This window comes from Pteropus medius, unplaced genomic scaffold, assembly GCF_902729225.1.
Source record: "Pteropus medius unplaced genomic scaffold, Ma_sr-lr_union100, whole genome shotgun sequence".
NCBI lineage: Eukaryota > Metazoa > Chordata > Mammalia > Chiroptera > Pteropodidae > Pteropus > Pteropus medius.
Genome location: NW_024340696.1, coordinates 19,484,680 through 19,503,819, shown reverse-complemented (window position 1 = coordinate 19,503,819; position 19,140 = coordinate 19,484,680). Strand labels below are relative to the sequence as shown.

The 19,140-nt window shown below is 35.1% G+C and overlaps 1 protein-coding gene across 5 annotated transcripts in view; it reads right to left on the bottom strand.

The window, feature by feature from the left end:
• Positions 1–19,095, bottom strand: part of ATG13 (autophagy related 13) — a 40,601-nt gene extending 21,506 nt beyond the window's left edge. Inside the window, exons 1-3 of one of the 5 annotated variants that reach the window (XM_039868484.1) lie at positions 18,559–19,095; positions 18,084–18,199; positions 234–315 (exon numbers count right to left, since the gene is read on the bottom strand). In XM_039868484.1, coding sequence (XP_039724418.1) covers positions 234–302 — 69 coding nt within the window. In that variant the 5' untranslated portion in view covers positions 303–315; positions 18,084–18,199; positions 18,559–19,095. The remainder of the gene's footprint in view (positions 1–233; positions 316–18,083; positions 18,200–18,558) is intronic. The other 4 variants (XM_039868483.1, XM_039868482.1, XM_039868463.1 and 1 more) reach the window with 4 other exon arrangements.
• Positions 19,096–19,140: the final 45 nt, after the last annotated feature.

Below are 19,140 nucleotides of genomic sequence, written 5' to 3'. Positions count from 1 at the left end.
TCTGCAAACAGCCTTGCAAAATAAATTTTTTACAACAAATAGCTGTGGAAAATTGGAAGCTACTTTTTAGTTACACCCCCAGTACCACCCCCAAACTTCACAGTTTGGTTTACAACAGACAGAAGTATTCCTTAAAATGGGCAAGCTGCAAGCTGTTATGCTGTATTTCCAAAAACAGAAAAGCACGGAAGTTATTTCTAACAGTTCTAGGCTCAAGAGAATGGATATATTACCTTGAGGGCAAAAAATTTAATGAACTTGTCCAGGTCCTTTCTGTCCTGGGAATTGAGATCAGTTTCCATTGCCTATGATAATCTAAAACAAACAAACAAAAAGTTGAAAAATGTGACTAGTACCTTTTAAAAGGGATTGCTACAGCAAAGCATACAGAGATGGTCTTGTCTACTAGCTGCATAAACAGTCATGTGGAAGAGGGGAAAAAACTCCCCCCCTAACTAAAGATACCAAAGCGAAAAATATTAAGATACTATCTTTTGAGGAAAATAAACACTACACAAGGAGCTAAATCTAGGAACCTAAAAAATGGATGAAGACAAGCCATTTTTCTGAATCTGAAACTGAGCCTTAAATATAATTTATCTATTTAAAAGTTTTATTACCCAGCATATTGAGAACTAAGTTTTAATAAGACGAAAACTTTGTTAAAACATAAAATGAATTCATCTACATTCCTTCAAAAGGGCGCTAAATTGATTTAACTTTGGGGGCTTTATGGACTCCTTTTAAGAATCTGATGGCAAGACAAGCTCTTTTTTCAAAAAAAAAAAACACACAAATATAGAAATAGTTGGATATAATTTCAGGAGATTCACGGATTTTGTGAAGCACAGCATAACTCCCTTCTCCTCACATGGTTGAAATGGTTTGACATGGGGCTGGTCTGAGGAAGAAAGCATTCATCAAAAGAAGAGCTTGAACAGAGGTATAAGCAACAGAGAGCAAGATGGGTTTGGAATTATTAAGTATTCCAGTTTTCCAAAGGATTGTGTATAGATAAAGAAGTAGTATGGCTGGTTGGGACCAGACCATGAGAGTCTGAATGCAATGCTAGAGCCTGATCTGCTTCTAGTATGCCAGAAATGGCAGCCCCCTCAAGGCTTTTGAGGAGAGGAAGTAACACAGAGTGCTAGGATCTGAATGGTGCTTTAGAAAGACAGCTTAGTTAGCATATTGTAGAATAGTTTTGAGTATGAAAAGCAAGGAAGCCAATTAGGTACATGGCAATAATTCAGGCTTGTGGTCAAGGCTAAAACTCTAGTACAGGCATGATTTGTAAATAGTATTAAGATATTTTAAAGGAAGAACTAACAGGATTTACAGACTGACTGCAGTTTAACAGGGTTTCAGTCAAAAAACTACAGAGAAAACTAGTGTTAAAGACAAGTGTAAACAAAAGTATTGAGACAGGAAATGAGTACAAGTATTTAAAAAAAACCCAGCGTCTTTATTGAGATGTAACTCACTTGTAGTGAAATGTACAAATCTTGGGTGTACACCTCAAAAAATATCTGTATATGTATACTCCCTTATAACCACATACAGACCAAGTTATAGAACATTTTCAGTAATCCAGAAGGCTCCCTTGTGTCCCTGCAGTCAATAAGCCTACCAAAAGGGAACCATTATTCTGACCTATTATCACAGATTAGTTTTGTCTGTTTGAATTTCTTATAAACGGAATCAGAGTATTAACTCTTTTGTGTGTAGCTTCCTCTATTCAACAGTACGCATATATGTAAGATTCATTTATAATGCTTTATTCTTCATTGCTATGTAGCACTCTATTTTATGACTATACTATAATCTTTAAATTCCATTGTTGATAAATATTTGGGTTGTCTCCTGTTTTTTAGCTTATTCTTTTTTTTTTTAGCTTATTATATTCTTGCACGAGTCTTTGATAGATATAAACATTCACTGCTACCAGACATAAAGCCAGGAGTTTTAATGTTGAGTGACAGAATATATATAAGTTTAGCTTTAACAGATACTGCAAAAGTTTTTCCAGAATCTGTACCAATATACACTCCCCCCAGCAGGGTATGAGAGTTCCAGTTGCTCCACAGCTATACTACCACTTCAAGGTTACTGCTAAGTCTTTAATTCTAGCCATCCTGATATGGGTGTGGTAGTATCTCATTTAATTTGCATTAAAAATAGTTAATGATTAAATTAGTGGTTAAATGGTGACTGCATTTCCCCTACTAGCACCTTTTCATGTATTTATTAGCTATTTGGATACCTTCTTTTGTGAAGTGCTACTTAAAACCTTTTGTTCATTTAAAAAATTAGGCTGTCTTTTTCTTACTGAATTGTAGGATTTTTCAAAATATATATAGTAAATGTAAGTACTTTGTTGGATATGTTCTGCAAATATCTTCTCTAAGTCTGTGACTTGTCTTTCTTATGGACTGTTTCCTTCCATGAGAGTCTGAATATACTAATGGCCAGACCACATATATAAAAATAAAGCTCTGACCCACAACCTGCAGAAACTAGCCCAGGAAGCCAACTTAGTATCTCCACTAAGTAGTTCAAGAAGTCAGCCTACTATCTACAATAACTAGTCAAGGAAGTCAGACTATCTGTAGCAGCTAGTCCAGGAAGCCAAACAATAACCCCTATAGAAATTGGCCCCAAACTGCCAGAACTTGATTAATAACTGACAGCATCCTTAATTTTTGCCCCTGCTTCCAACTTACGACCAACCATAGAAAGCCAAATATGTACCCCTAACCAAGCACACAGGATGTCCCCACTTTTAGTTAGGCTACCTACAGCTTCCCCTTGCCAATTGTCCTAAATCAGGACATACCTTCCCTTTTCTCCTACGAAGCTTCCTACTGGTCTACCTGCCTTTGAGTCTCTGCCATAAGCTCTGAATAAATGACCTTTACCCATTCTCATTTGGGTGGTCTTTATTTCCACATTAAAAACAGCCTTACTGAAGTGTAACTCACAATAAACAATATATTGGAAGTATAAGATTTGATAAATTTTGATATTTATAACTAAAAATATCAGCACGAAATAGTAAACATACCCATTATTTCTCAGATTCCTCATGTTCCTTGGTAATCCCTCCCTTTGGCCCCTCCTAACCCCCCATCTCTACACAACCTCTGATGTGCTTTCTATCACTATAAATCACTATTTGCATTTTCTAGTCTTATATAAATTAAATCATATAGTATGCATGCTTTGTTTGGCTTCTTTCACTTAGTATAATTATTTTGAGATTTATTCATGTTGTATTCTGTGTCCATAGTTCGTTTCTTTTTATTGCTGAGTAGTAGCCTCTTATGGAGTCTTTTGAAGATCAGAGGTTGTTGATTTTAACATGTCCAATTTATTAATCTTTCCTTAGATGGTTAGCACTTTGTGTCGTTAATAATTTTTTTTGCTGATCTCAAAGTTATGAAAACATTCTCCATTTTCTTCTAGAAGCATTACTACCTTTCACATTTAGATTCATCAACCCTTGCAAATTAATTTCTATATGTGGTTTAAGTCTGGGATTGAGGTTCATTATTTTTAGCCAATCGGTTCAGTTTTCATAGGTGAAGTTAGAAACACCTAAAGATCTATCTGAAAATGCCAAGTCTGGAACTGAAGGAAAAAGTTAAGATTGAGGTTAAAGGAGAGAGAAGTGGATATTCTCAAAAAAGTACATATAAAGCTATAGTAGTAATGACATCACCAAGGGATAAAATAGAAAACAAAAAATAACAGAGACCTTAGGGAAATATCTGCATAAAAGAACCATAAAGAGAAATGCAAGAACTAATCAGACAAATAGGCAAAATGATTTCTAAGTAGTTTCCATTGAAATCGAAGGGAAATGAAAGTTTTACGACTGAAGGGATGGTCAAACAATACAAAGTTCTTGTGGAGGAGGCAAAACTTAACCCATCTTTGGTTTTCGGGTGAGCCTCTTAACAAAAAGACAGATTAACAAGAGAAAAACGGTTTATTAACATGTGCAGCACACATCACACAGGAGAAATTTAAATAACTCAAGCCGGCTTACAATTGCAGCTTATACAGGATCATAAACAAAGAACAATAAATTTGTAGAGCAATGACAGGACAAAAGCACTTTTAGGCATGCATGGGCCACAAACTGTGGGAAGGTAAACAACGGGAGGAAACTATTAAAGGTTTGTTTGCAGCTCAGGGCTGCTATGTCTGTGTCCAGTGAAAGGAGAATTTATATCCTGCCTTTAGGCAGACGGGCGGGAGGGGGGGAGTAGAAAGAGGTTCTTCTGCATTTGCTGCTTAATTACCTTCAGCTCAAAATAATTTTTATGTCAAAGAGGCATATTTTGGGGTAACATATTCTGGTTTCCTTCATCTTCAAAAGGTGAGAAAATGGCCACTGCATTTGAAATTGTGTTGCTAATGACCTTTGAAAAGACGGTTTCCTCAAGCAGTAGTGAGAAATGGATTCAGCTTCTGAGAAGTCAGACAGGAAAAGGGTTAGGCTATTATTCTGTTAAAAGAATTTTCCTTGTAGGATAGGGATATCTGAGCAAATTTATAAGGAGGGGGAAGAAACCAATGAAGGAGAAAGAAAACGCCTCTGAGAAGAAATAATTGTCAGAATAAGATGTCACAAGAGAGTCCACTGTGATCAGTAACAGGCTAAAGTCTAAAGTGACCCAAATTATAAAGGACTTATCTTTTGTGGCCTATCACTTGTGTGTTGACAGCATTTGAAACACATAGCCACTCAGACCTTCGTAATTTTGGTTAAGAACATTAACAAATGTTAAAGTAAAAATAAAAAGACCTTTTAAAGGGTTAAACAGCTCCCAGCTCTGAAGCAACACTGAGGATCTGAGATTAGTGCCAGAAGACTGTGCACCCCTTAGTTCACACTGAAGTGGGGAATTGTGTGCCCACCACCAGAGAATCTACCAATGCAAATGTTATAATGGCACAATGACTCCTGTGAATTTGTACCACTGGAAGCACTAAAATTATGTAACTAGAATTAGTTATAGTAACTAGAATTGAGCCAAAAGGGGTGAGGTCTCCACTGGGGAACAAGTTATCTCTCAGGCATCAGAGCTTGTTCCCTGAGGGTTTAATCTATCATTCTTTACAACATAAGTATAATATAATTAGGAAACATGACATAAATGGAGATGGAGCTGCCATTCCAGAGCAACTGAATTGCTCATCTTGTTCCTTTAAACTTCGGACTAGGCCAAACCTTTGGACTGGGCTAAACAATTGTTTTATAAACAATTGTCTTCAAAGTAAGCAAAAATGCTGACATCTTGATCACAAGGACTGATTATTGTGGACCTTCAATCTGAAGTTAGAATCAGTAACCAATCACATATAGCCAAGGTTAAACTCAGCTTGTCAGCACCAACAGGAATTTTTTTATTCTTTTCATGTAATCATTCCTTTCCTTTTATTGATTAAAAACAAACAAACAAAAAAAACCCTACTTTCACTTTGTAATGAGGGCACTATTTGGGTTTTTGGTTGGAATGTGAGCTCCCCGAATTATAATTCTTTGATCTCAAATACTTTATTTCCTCTCATTTCAGTTTTTTAACTTTAGGTTAACATAAGATTTACTCTACTTATGCTTTGCTTTTGTAAAATTCCTCTTTGAGTGCTCCAAGGAATAATAAAAGAAATTTGGTACAAACATAAAACTGAATTCTTTCCTTTTTTTCCGCCTTTTACTATACTAACCAGTTACTAAATCCTTCAAACTCTTGCTTGTACAAAATCCTTTATATTTGCTGCATTTTCATTTCCACAGATGCCACCTTACCCAGGTCTCATTTTATATGTGGAATAGACTCACTTGGTTAGTTACTTTACCTTTGAAGGGCATCAGGATATGCCATCCTAAAATATGCCACTATGGCATAAAGATTATTTTAAGATGAAGACATTTGAGATTCAATAAATGTAGAAACCTACTCAGAGCTTTTCTTATCTAAAAACAGAAACTTCTGAGAAAGATTGCCATAAATTCCCATTGACTTCTACAGTTGACTTCTACTCCCAGGAGAAAGACCAAGAGCACATCTACTATAAATTTCCCTCTGGAGGAGTTTCATAGTCATGAAGAAAATGAAAAGACCAATTTGCACCTACATAAACAAATATTATCACAGACTTTTTATCTCCTTTTTGTTCTCCTAAAAACCTATTTGTCTTTCCTAAAGAAACATATGTTCTTCCCATAAAAGCCTTTTCTCCCTGCTCCATGCTCCTACTAAGTTAGGCATATATGGCCCAAATTCTATCCATATCTTTGTTAGTCATCACTGAGCACTCTAGTGGTGTACAGTTTGCAGGTGTTAATAAACTGTCTTTTCTCTTGCTAATCTGTTTTTTGTCAGTTTAATTTGCAGGCCCCCAGCTACTGAACCTAAGAGGGTACAGGAAAAGTTTTCCTCCTCAACTCTGTCTTATAAATTATACTGTAAACTTCAGGCAAGTTACTGAAAATAAACTTAGTAAAGCATTATATCATCATGTTGCTCTTAAGCTCCAGAGCTTTTGGCAAACTTCTCAGTCTGATTTTCAAGACGCCCCATGCAAAATCATCAGGGAAAATAAGTGAAGTGATTTTGAAAAGGTAATCAGAGGGCCTGCTGGCACTTTCAGGTAAGGTTTCTGTCACCAAAAATAGCAAATAAATGGTAATCCTGGACCAGGTTCCAGTCCGTGCACATACATGCTCAGGAAACTAATTTTATTAGTTCAGTCGAGGTTCTGGGGACAACTTCAGTTAGAAGAGACAGTTTATAAATATAAATCCAAATTATTAATTGGGAAATAAAACTGCCAAGCAGACATAAGAGAAGCAAACAATATGTTACCTTTCTTGAGAGGCCATTTTAGGAAACTAAAATCGTGTCAGATGGTTAACTGGTATCATTCCACTATGAGCTTCATATACCCTTCTCCACCTCAGGGGCAAGCAGGTTTGAATTTTGCCACCAAGAGTCTAGAGAGCCATCTTACCTGACAATCTATGTATTTGCTTTTCTTTTCTTTCGACTTTGCAGATTACTGCCTATATTAGTTATTATCACCAACAAGTTATAATTGCCAAAATGACTATCCACCTTAAGGGCAGAAATCTCTGATGGGATGGGTTTTAAGGCTATTCATCAGCTGCTGTCAGAGTAAGCCAAAGTAGAGCTTTTCGGTTATCACTAGTACCACCTTAGTTCAAGTCAAGGCCATTTTACTTCTTAGCATTCTAGTCTCTAGATTATGCTGCAAATTCCTCTACAAGCTTTCACATTTGTTGTCCCTTTCCTGATAATATGCTGAATATGTAAGTTCATCAGAGCCACTTACTACTTTATTAAATATTTTGCCCTAAGGACATAACCCAATTACTATGTATAATCTCAGATATTTACTAAAAATTCTATGTAGTTCCCAACCACATACATTTGATTAAATTTAGTGTGTCACCTTTTCTAAAACGGTTTAAGCAGATCAAAAACATGTTTATATATCACGATGCTTCCCACAAATATTGCTGTCCCTTCATGTTTCATCAACACCCATCTTCCCCAGACTCACCAATTATAGTTTTTCTTGCCTAATAACCTCATTTAATCGAGGCCTTTCTTCGAGATATTTAACAAATAACAAAAACTATTTATTGGACCTTAAATAGTAATTTCAATTTAACAACATTCTTTGCACATCATTTTCATTAATATAAATTCATAACAAATAAACCTTTGAGGTTCCCAAAGTGTTTAGAACATATACAGACTTGTATCATACATTTTAGTAATATGATGAGTAAAAAAAATGTGGTATATATATATATAATGGAATATTATTCAGCCTTACATACGATGGAATATTATTCAGCCTTAAAAAAGAAGGAAATTCTGACACAGGCTATAATATAGATGAATCTTGAAGACATTATGCTAAGTGAAATAAGCCAGTCACAAAAAATAAATACTGCATGATTCCATTTCTATAAGGTACTTATAGAAGTTAAAATCATAGAGGCAGAAAGTATAATGATGGTTGCCAGGAGCTGGGGGAAGGAGAAAATGGAAAGTAATTATTTAATAGACCCTTTATAGTACTAGAGTTTTAGTTATACAAGATGAAAAGAGTTATGGGGATGGATGGTGGTGATCGCTGCACTACAATGTGAATGTATTTAATACCATTGAACAACATGTACACTTAAAAATGGTTAATGCAGTAAATTTTGTTATTCATATTTTAACACAACAAAAAAAGATAACATTAAATCAATTCTCCTATTGTTATGCAATGGATGTAGATAATGTTAATACCCAAATATTGGACAGAAGATCCTACAATGCTCGAGTGTAAATAATATAATTAAAGAAAAAAATATACTTACCTGGATAGGCAAGTTCTCTAGACCTTTTACTTATTTCCATACTGAAATGTTAATTTTAAATGAAAAAATATGAGTTCTACTTAAATAGGTAGATAAAAAATATTTACCTCAACTATCTTCCCAATCTCCAATTAAAAGCACAGAAATACAAAAGATATAAATAAACTCAGAAGAGGAAACAACAAATGAAAGATGTCAATAAAACATTGGGGGGAAGTGAACAGACTGGTTAAATATAAAAGCTGCAATTTTTATTTCTGCTTACTCCTAAGCAAGCAGATTTAACATCATTAAAACAGCAAAAAGGTGGGGGCCTAAAAAGCATATACACATGGACAAGAACAGGCATAGAGATAACGAGATCAAAGTTCTGGAAGATGGAAAGCAGAACAGATAACTGAGCAGAGAGCAGAGCTAATATCCAAGCTAGCAGTGAGGGAATCCCTAAACAAAGCAGGCTCCTCTGAACCAAAGGGCCCAAGAAAGGCTAAGGAATTAGAGGTACCAAATATCTCCTAAAGTAGGGTGGCAGATGAGGCCGAAACAGGATTATATGAAAGTCCACCAAAGAAACAGTTAGATCCCACTCCGGGCCCTACGCCCGCTTCATGACCAGACTCAGGCCAGAACTGCCCTTCTTCCCTAATGTTAGAAGACTGAACATTAACTTTTCAGAAACACTGAACCAAAAACATGCTTGATTTAAGTTATCAGAGTCTACATGAGACACTCTCACTCCCACTTCTTTACTTGGCTTAAAAACACTGGCAGTCATGTTGCAGGTTTTCATCAAGTGACTGATGATCCTGGGCTGTCCCATTCACACTTGAGCATGAGGAACCAGAAAGAAACTCAGCATATTTGAGTGAGGCTGGTAAATTGGTAGGGCTCACAGAAGGTGATCAAGAATAAGCTGCCCACATCCCCTCAATGGAAAGAGTCAGTATATAGAAGTTTTACTTTTGAGGACACTTTCTCCAGAGAAGTCTCCAATCTTCTGCTGGAGACATGTTTTCAACTCCTTTGGGTAAATACTAAAGAGCACAATTGCTGGATCATATGATAAAAGTATATTTAGTTGTGAAGAAACCTTCAAATTGTATTCCAAAGTGGCTGTACCATTTTGCGTTCTCATCAGCAATGAATAAAAGTTCCTGTTGCTTCATATCCTCACCAGCATTTGGTGGTCAATGTTTTAGATTGTGGCCATCTTAATTTAATAGGTGTGTAGTGGCACCTCACTATTATTTTAATTTGTATTTCACTGATGACAAATGAAGCTTAGGTATCTTTTCATATGCTTCTTTGACATCTGTTTATCTTTGGTGAGGTATCTGTTAAGGTCTTTGGCCCATTTTTTAATGGGGTTTGCTACTGTATTGTGTTTCAAGATCTTTTTGTATGTTTTAGGTAAGTCTTTTTAAAAAATGTTTAAGTAAATATGCTCAGGAAACAATGGTTAATAACATTATACACATTTCAGGTATAAAACTTTATAATACAACACCTGTATACTCAACTGTCTGCTTACTATCCAAAGTCTAATCTATCGCCTTGTATTTGACCCCCTTTACCCTCTTGATACTCCTCCAAGCCCCGTTCCTCTCTGGAAACCACTATTCCATTGTCTGTATCTATGAGGATAATAGTTTTATCAGATATGTCTTTCGCAAATATTTTCTTCCAGTCTGTGGCTTGTCTTCTAATTCTATTCATAACCTCTGACTTTTTAAAAAACAAGTTTACATATGGACTAATCTAACACTGAATAGTTAACATTTCCTTGACTTATTTTAAGGATGAATATTATTAACCAAATTCAGTTGTTTTGAGTAACAGCTCCTGGCATATTAACAATATTGTTTTCATATTTACCTATAATGCCTATTTCTATTCACATAAACTACAAAATACAACCTCAAACCGATTACAGAGATATTTTGTCTGCAATTAAAAAAACAAACTTGCTGACAAATGCTCAGCACGAACATTATTTTCAAGATCAATAAGGATTTAAATAACACTTTGTACCAATGGTGCTTTTAAATGCTTGTTTGTCGTGAAAAAATATGTAAGTCTGGGGAGCAACGAAATTAAAACTGACGATTTTATATTTGCTTCTCCAGCCAACACTGGAAGAGCAGAGACAATCTTTCCTATCCATAGTCATTTTTTTTTCTGTAGCAAGGATTGTCACATTTTCCCAAAAACTGGTTTCAAAGGCAGCTGTATAATAAATGGGGGTAGAGGTGGGGGGAGAAGGTTAAAATATCTCCTCATAGTAGATTGCCAATTAGTAAATATATAACAAATAACAATTATGATAAAACCATTGAATGAAAGTTTGTTAACAAATAGGACATTTACACTATCTTCCCAAAGATTACTTATTAATTACAAAGAGAAGCCTGGTGGACACAATCTTAACAAAGTAATTAAAAAACATACCAACAACTGATTGACATTATATCCCTCATAGTAAGAGGATGTATCACTTATGTAGCTTTCCTCTTAAAACTGTAACACAAATCTAACCATGGTGAAACAATCAGATGAGCTTAAATTGAATGACAGGATATTTTACAAAATAATGGGCCTGTACTCTTCAAAAATGTCAACCTTATAAAAGAGAAAAAGGGCTGAAGAACTGTTTTAAAATAAAGGTGATTAAAGAAGTATGACAATTCAATGCAATGTTCGATCCTGACTCTAAAAAAAAAAAGTTACTAGAGAGTTGTGGCTCAAATAAATTTATAAAATTTAAAAAATAGTTACTACAAAAGATGATATTAAAATAACTGGTAATATTTGAACACTGATTATATACCAGGTAATGGTATTGCATCATTAAATTTCTTGAATTTGATAAAATTACACTTTGGTCAATACTCTTGTTCTTAAGAGATATAACTTTTCAAGAGTAAAGGAAAAAATAAAATATCATATTATATCACACAGTATGTGATATATAGAGAGTAGAGCAATGTGGCAAAGAGTCAACAATGTGTGAATGCAGGTGAAGAGTATATGAGAGTTCACTATAATATTCTTACAATTTTTCTGCAGATCTGACATTTTCAAAAAATTGTTTTTAATTAACAAACAAAATCAAATGAATGGATAAAGATAAATAAACAAGGGTGGAGAACTTAACTAATTTCACCCAGCATAAAAAGTTTTCTAAATTAGGTCTATCTCCTTATGGACCTATTTCAAATATAATATTTCAAACATCTACTTTAGCTGTACTTCCAAAACCCTGTCAGAGATTATTCTTGCCTTAGAGTAAATAGGCAAGGAGTTCAATGCACTGTGCCATGATAAACATGAGTTTAAAGTCTCTGAGAAAGACATCCAGCAAGGTGGATGTCCAACAACAAGGTGGACTGACTAAAGATGTCGCAAGCACATAAAATGCAGATAAAATAAGACAATACAAATGTTTTGATACACAGTGGAACCAGAAATATTGAAAAATACCAGGTTCCAGAAAAAAGGTAAGTCAAAGGCACAGATGTAAGAGAAATTTGATGCCAGGCAGCTAAGGCCTATGGAAAGCAAGGTCAGGTTCTTCTAATGAACACATGAGAATAAGACTAGGGGTGGGGGTTAAGACCTCAATCTTATGGGCAGGTAGAAACCTAGTCCCTGTATAAAACTCCAGAGCCAAGTGCTCTTTGATCACAGAGGCCAGAAGAATCCTACAGAAGCAATAAAGAGGTTTGCCATCTATTATGGCAAGGTTGGGAGGAAGGCAAATCACTTTCAAAAAATGAAAAAACGTAAGTCAGTAAAGTACATAGGTAAAAGATCCAAAATTACACTATCTATCTGCATGGTAAGGAAACAAAGAGCCAAGTAATTAACCTAAAAAGTGGTTAACCTCTGGAAACAGGCAGAAGTATGCCTGAAAGAGTGTTGGAAGAAGCTTTCACAGTCTTGGGTCAACCGCCCACTTACTGGCCACACTTATAACTCTTCACCCCAACTTTTAGGTAGATAAATTAATAATTAAAAATTTTATAGACTGCACATGGAGATAAAACACCAAGAACTCAAAAGAACAAGACAATATGATAGACTACATAACTGAGATAGGAAGGTGGGCAAGCTAAGAGGAAATATGCTTTTTTGTGAACTTGTTAAATACATAAAAGAGAAAGAACATTATGCACGGGTCTTTCTTCTTTCTCTTTTTCTCCAAGTATCTCTTTGTTTTTCACAGTCTCTCTCTGTTCCTTCTTTCCCTTTAAATACATTATATGCAATCCAGATAAAGATACTATTTTATAATTTATAAACAGTGAATAATTTTTCTCTCAGAAAACAAAAAATTAAAAGTGGTTGTGATTTGTATGACTTTAAGCTAACTTTTAAAAACTTTTTGTTATGAAAAAATTTAAACATCTCTCAGCTTCAACAGTTGAGATAAGGTCTGCCTTTAGCCTCTGCCAGAAATATACATGATTTCTCTCTGGAAGAAAATAATGTTATCCAAGCCCACATATTATCTCTATGATAATATGATAATATCTCTATCTGGTACATATTAAAATATACTAGGCATTCATGGAGACGAACCCAAATGACCAAAATACAACAGATAGAACAGACATTAGGAACACTGAGTTATCAGACACAGAATTTAAAATTAATATACTTAATATATTCAATTAAATAAAGCAAAAAATTGGGAATTTGACAGAGAATTAGAAACTATAAAAAGAAAGAAACAGAAATTCTAGAAGTGAAAAACAAAAAACACTAACTGAAGAACTCAAGGAGTTTAACAGATCAGACCAACAGAAGATAGAAATACTGAAAGGGAATAGGAGCCAAAGGAAATACATCCAGAACGAAGTACAGAGAGGTTGAAGGGTAGAAAATAGAGACAAGTGAACAAGAGACACAAAGTAAATATACATTTTTGGGATACTTTTGGGAGTGAAAGGGCATTATTTAAGGTATTTAATCATACCATGGCAACAGGTACAAAATGAGACATGGGGTTGAGACATTGAGGACACAGAGAAAGGTCTAACATATGTATAATTAGAGTCCCAGAGAGAGAGAGAGAAGAAATAGTAGGAGAGAAGCAAAATTAGGAAATATATAACAGAATTTTCATGTAAAGGGGTAAAGAAAAATAAAGTAGATAAGTACGGTCTAGCCAGATTACTAGGGAGTCATGAAAGTGAGCAAAAGAGACTCTATTAGATTAATAGGGAGTCCTTGTAGATTCTCCTGTAGGTAAATATTTAGGGATATCAATTTGAATATAGACAGGGAGAGATGAAGTAAAGGGACTAAGAAGCAGAGAGATCAGCAAGGAAGCTAGTTTAGCAATATCAGCATTACTAAATTAATGTGGGATTATTTACACAATGGATTAAAGTGAGTCAAAAAAATGAAGGGCAAATAATTTCAAAAAGACAACTGAATAATTTGGCAAGAGATCATATAAAAATGACTGTAGATAATATCTCTAGCCCTTAAAACTGAGAAGTTAGCATCAATTACTGAAAAAATAATTTCTGTGTTTTCCAACTTTTTAAAAGTTTTTTTTAAAAAAAGCAAGATTGGTTTAATATTTAAAAGGAAATAGAATTGTCTAATGTAACAAAGTAGATAAGAAAATACTTAATCATCTCAAAGAAAATACTTAATAATCTCAAAGAAAAAAAAATTAATTCGATGTTGACCCATGTTAAATTTATCGGTGAACTATGAATAGAAGATAACGTCTTCAACTTAATAAAGTACATTTGCAGAAAACCCACAACTAGCTGATATTTAATATTATGGAATGCTTTTATCCTATGATTAGAAATAAAACAAAAAATTTTCACTCATACCATTTCTAATCAAAATAGTACTGTGGTCCTAACCAGAAAAGCAAGAAAATAATAATAATAATAAAAGACATAAATATTAGAAAGGAAAAGGTGTTGTCTTCATATGCAGACAAACAAAACATAACATAGTTTTTTAATGTTTTGGATTCAGGCTTAAAAAGCTCAATTGGTAAATTAAGAACAGTTCACACAAAAAAGTTAAGCACAAGTTCAAGTGCAAACAAAACTAATTTTCTCACTTTCAGGCATCAAAGTTGTTATTAAATTCTAAAATCTTTTTCTTTTTAGAAAGTTCTTTGTAGCAAATGAGAAACAGAACAGGAAAGCTTAAACAACTGAAATCATCTTCTTACCTAAAAGTTACAAAGAAAGCTTTGAAAATAAACAGATAAACTTAATTTAAAAAAAAAAGAGGAAGAGGAAAGAAAGGAAAAGAAAAGAAAGCAGAAGTGGCAATATTTATAACTGAATTCCAGGCCAAAAGTGATGAAATGAAAGGAGATTAAAAGGGATACTGAGCAACAATAATCTCTGAAAATATAATAGCCATAAACCTTTATACATAAACAATATAGCCATATAATACATGAAGCAAAAATTCCTAGAGATACTAGGAGAACTTGATAAAACTGAAACTATATCTGAAGATTCAACACACCTATTTGAAAACTCAAGCAGATATAAACAAAAACATAGAGGACCTGAAATAATAAAACCAAGTCTAATGTATATAGGGCAAGTCACTCGATATTTTTGTAATTCACATTCCTTTCATATAAAATGTTGATAAATAATAATGCCTACCTCATAGAATTGTGGTGAGGATTAAATGTGATAGTTCTTATAAAGAGTACTTGCCACATATGAGATTCTCAATAAAGCTCTTAGTTATATAACTTTACCTTTCACACACTTCTCTCTCAGATTCAAGGACACTAGAAATTGATCATGTTCTCTTTTTTTAATTTTTATAAGAGTTTATTTGAGCCAAATTGATGATATACTGTAGGGAGCAAATGATCTCAAATGCTCCTTGATCATGCACTTGACCATAAAAAACAGTTCCAAAATGTTATTGCCCATAATACAATAAATCAGAAATATACAATAAAAAGTTACCCACATATACATTAAGAAGCTTTTTAAATAAACATTGAAATAAAAATCAGTTACAAATTATCTAAAATTAAAGAAATGGAGAATATTTTGACAACAAAACAAATGAGATAAAGCAAAAGGAGAATTCAGAGGAAAATTTACAGCCTTAAATGTCTTTATAATTTAAAAAGACTTAAATAAGTATTCAGTTTAAGAAATCATAAAGTAAAATAAACCAAAAGAAAATAAGTGGGAATAAAGATAAAAGCCATGCTTAATTAACTAGAAACAATTCAAAAACCAGTCCAAAGAATAAGGCCAATATCTGGTTTCTTGAAAATTCCAACAGAAACAGATGAAGGGGTAAAAACACCCCTTCGCTTGTATTTAAAACAGGACACCTAAATCTCAACAAGTATTTCTTAACATAATCTCTCTCCTAATAACCTAAAAGCTGTAGGCGGAAGGAACTGAGGGGTAGAGGGGAGGAACAAGACTGGAAAGACTATAAAATGATTTTAACTCTATATTTCTTTCACATTTGTATGAATCAAAAGTCAAAAGTAAAAGCAGTATTTCCCAGAATAACAATACTAAGTCATCACTTCTATATTTTCTTTATTTATCTGTACTTTTACTAAGAAGATACTGGTGAGGGACAGTCAACTGTGCTGTTAATTGAGCTGTTTTTCTAAGCAGTGGTGGTTCACAATCTTATCTCTTCTCTTGTAACCAAGGGCAGATGGGGGACACCACTAGAGCAAGACAAATTTCCTGTGTCACCTACACTGGCATTTAGAGAATTCCTCTAATAAGCTGGCCCACATTTACTTTACATTTAAAAACAATTATTTAAATTTAATCTTAAATCCCTTTAAGGATTTAAAATCCTTTAAAGATTTAAAACCTAAACTTTAAGAAAAGTTTCTGGATTCCCCAGTGCAAATAGGATAAGATAATCTCCTTTGCATAATTCTTGGTTACAGTGCCTTTATCCTATCAGGGACTGCTTGCAGTTGTTGTTCTCCACAATTTGACAGAGAGGAAGCAAGGACCAGCAACCCTATACATCCTTTCTTTTATTAAAAACGTTCATGAAAAAACGATGCCTTACAAAAATTCACCTTATTCAGCTCAACATTTTACTCAAGTTGGAAATTACTCCAAATCATCCACACATAGTTTAGGTAAGCTCTGTTCAAGAATAAACTTTTAGTAAAGTATACATACTTTAAGGCTCTGAAGTCAACATACAAGACAAAAAAGCCTTAAGCAAGCAATATGGTAGCTTGAAAATTAGCTGAACAGCCTGCATTTTTTTTTCACTGAGTCTCTATACTTTTCTTCCATTCAAAAACAAAACCCAAAAAACCTTAAGTTGAATTATAAAGGGTCATATCAGTGAGGAATTTTTTAAATGTATATCCTCTAATCTGAGCAGCACTCCAACCAGTGTTATGAATGCAATTATTCATCTCTTCTATAATAAAGTAAAAAATATTTTAAATGAAATATTTAAAAATGAAGTTTTAGGGATATCTAGGCATAACTAAGATTAAATAACTTCCCTTCAAGTAAAAATTCTGAAACAAATACCTTCTACTCCCATTTGAGCAAAATATAATTGCAGAGTATTCGGAATGTACCTTATTGAGTGGCTGCAATATATTCTATTGTGGGTGCATTTTCCAAAGTCAAAATTATCCTTGAAAAATCACTTACGTAGTAGGACTTGGGTCTTTGGAAGCTCACAAGTTAATGTCTTAGGCTATTTTTTGCATTAAGGCTATGGATATCCGGCTCTGAGTCACAGAAGTCATAAACTAATGCAGTTGGGGACAGAAAAGACAATGAGAAAAAAAGAGATGTATTGCTCCCACTTCCATACAATTCCAGTATGCTTATATAGCAGGGTTCCACTGTGCCCAGCTGATTTAGTCCTTAAATAAAACAATTTGGAGTGTTTAGTAGCTAAAAAGCTGCATTTTGCTTCAATCTTAATAAGCACTCTTTAAAAAAAAAATACGAATATACAAGAACTTAAGTACAGTAATGAAAAACCCAGTGGTTTGCAATTTTTATGAAAAGTAAATCTCAAAAGTTGCCAGAGCCTTCTTAATTTTATACCCTAAGGGGCATAATTTGAAAATAGTACTTGAATTAACTACATGCATCTTACTATACAAGTATATGTGACACTTGCTTCAGCACTTATTCATCATCCACTTTGTATTAAAAATGTTAATTCAGGATTCCATTCCACAACCATTTATTTATCAGACTTCTGCTCAGCTGAAATTGGAGTTGAAAACAAAAAACTTGTAATTTAGTTGGAATCACAATATTCACACATGAAAAGAATTAACACTTATAAAACACACAAAAACCTGGAAGTTAATTTAGTGTAAAGGGAGGGTCTGTTGTTTCTTATTATTGCACATCTCCTATTGAAGGTGTTCCAATAAATTCTACCACCTTAGGAGATGAGTTTTAAACTAAATATAATGAGAAAATAGGTGCTTTTTTTCTTTAATAGTCATTTCTTCATATTCCCTCTTTTCTCTCTCTCTCTTTGGCAGTGGAATGTCCAGAAGAGGAAGAAATATTGAAAGTAAAACGTTAAGCAGTTTGACTAGGCAAACTGGGAACTAACTGACTGGGAAAGTGAAAACTGAGACGAGTTAGTAGTGATGAGCCCAAGAAGGTGCTTAGCCACTTACCCAGAGATTTACTTAATGAGAATGGATCGCAGGTTTCCACAGGTCGTTCCACTGCCAGTAAGAAGACAGTCGTGAACCTTGGGTCCCTTTTTTCACTAGTCAACAGTCACCCTCACCTATACGCGGAGTACATATTTGGCACTCAACAAATCTTGATTGAATGAAAACCTACCTCACTCACACTGGTACCCAACCCCGGAGTTATGGACCTACAAATTATCTCCAAAAAGCCTTAGGACTCAACCCAAAGAACTGAGAAAGTAGAGGCGAAGGCTCTGGGGATCTCTGTTATGATTGGGAGCAATCAAGGGCCAATGAGGCCTACACCAACCCGACTCTCCAAAGATAGCTCAGGAGACTGAACTGCAACTGGTCGGCTTCAGCTTCCCAAGGAGGTACCCGACGGGCCGCAGATCCACAGCCTCCCACCCGGGGGCGCTGAGAGATCTGGGGGTGTCTCCTCTAAAGTTAGTACCTGCGAAGCTGCGACACAGACAGTGGCTCGGGGCTCTCATTACGGAGGCCGGGGCCTGGGGCCGGCTAGCTGCGCCTCCTAGCTGAGGGTTCCGCGCTCCGGGGCTGCAGTGACAGCACGGGTCGCGAATAGATACTTCACGCCTCAGGGGTGGCTCGTGGCTTTTCGCTTTCAGAACTGAGCGAGTTGTCGCACTCACGTCGACTGGAGCTCCTCGAGCGTCGCCTTACTGCTCAGGCGGTCACTCCTGCCTTAAGCCTAGCAGCCGGTCGCTTCCCGGCGCCGCCATCGTTAGTGTTTGTTTTCATCCGCCTCGGTGAAGGCGGTGGGGTGGAAGAGGGCTACGGCGGAAATACCGCTGTCTAACCTCGGCCGCACTTTCGCTACACAAGAACGTCCTATTTAATCTCTTTCCTCTTCGAGATTTCTAAAAAAGTTGACTTCCTTCCTGTATAAGTTTTTCTGGTCAATTTTTTTCAAGCGTCTAAGAAAAGAAAAACGTAAATAAAGGGGTCTTTAAAACAGCGAGGACGTTTGGGCTGCGTGTGGAATGTGCGTCGACGAACCTGCGGTCGTCGCGGC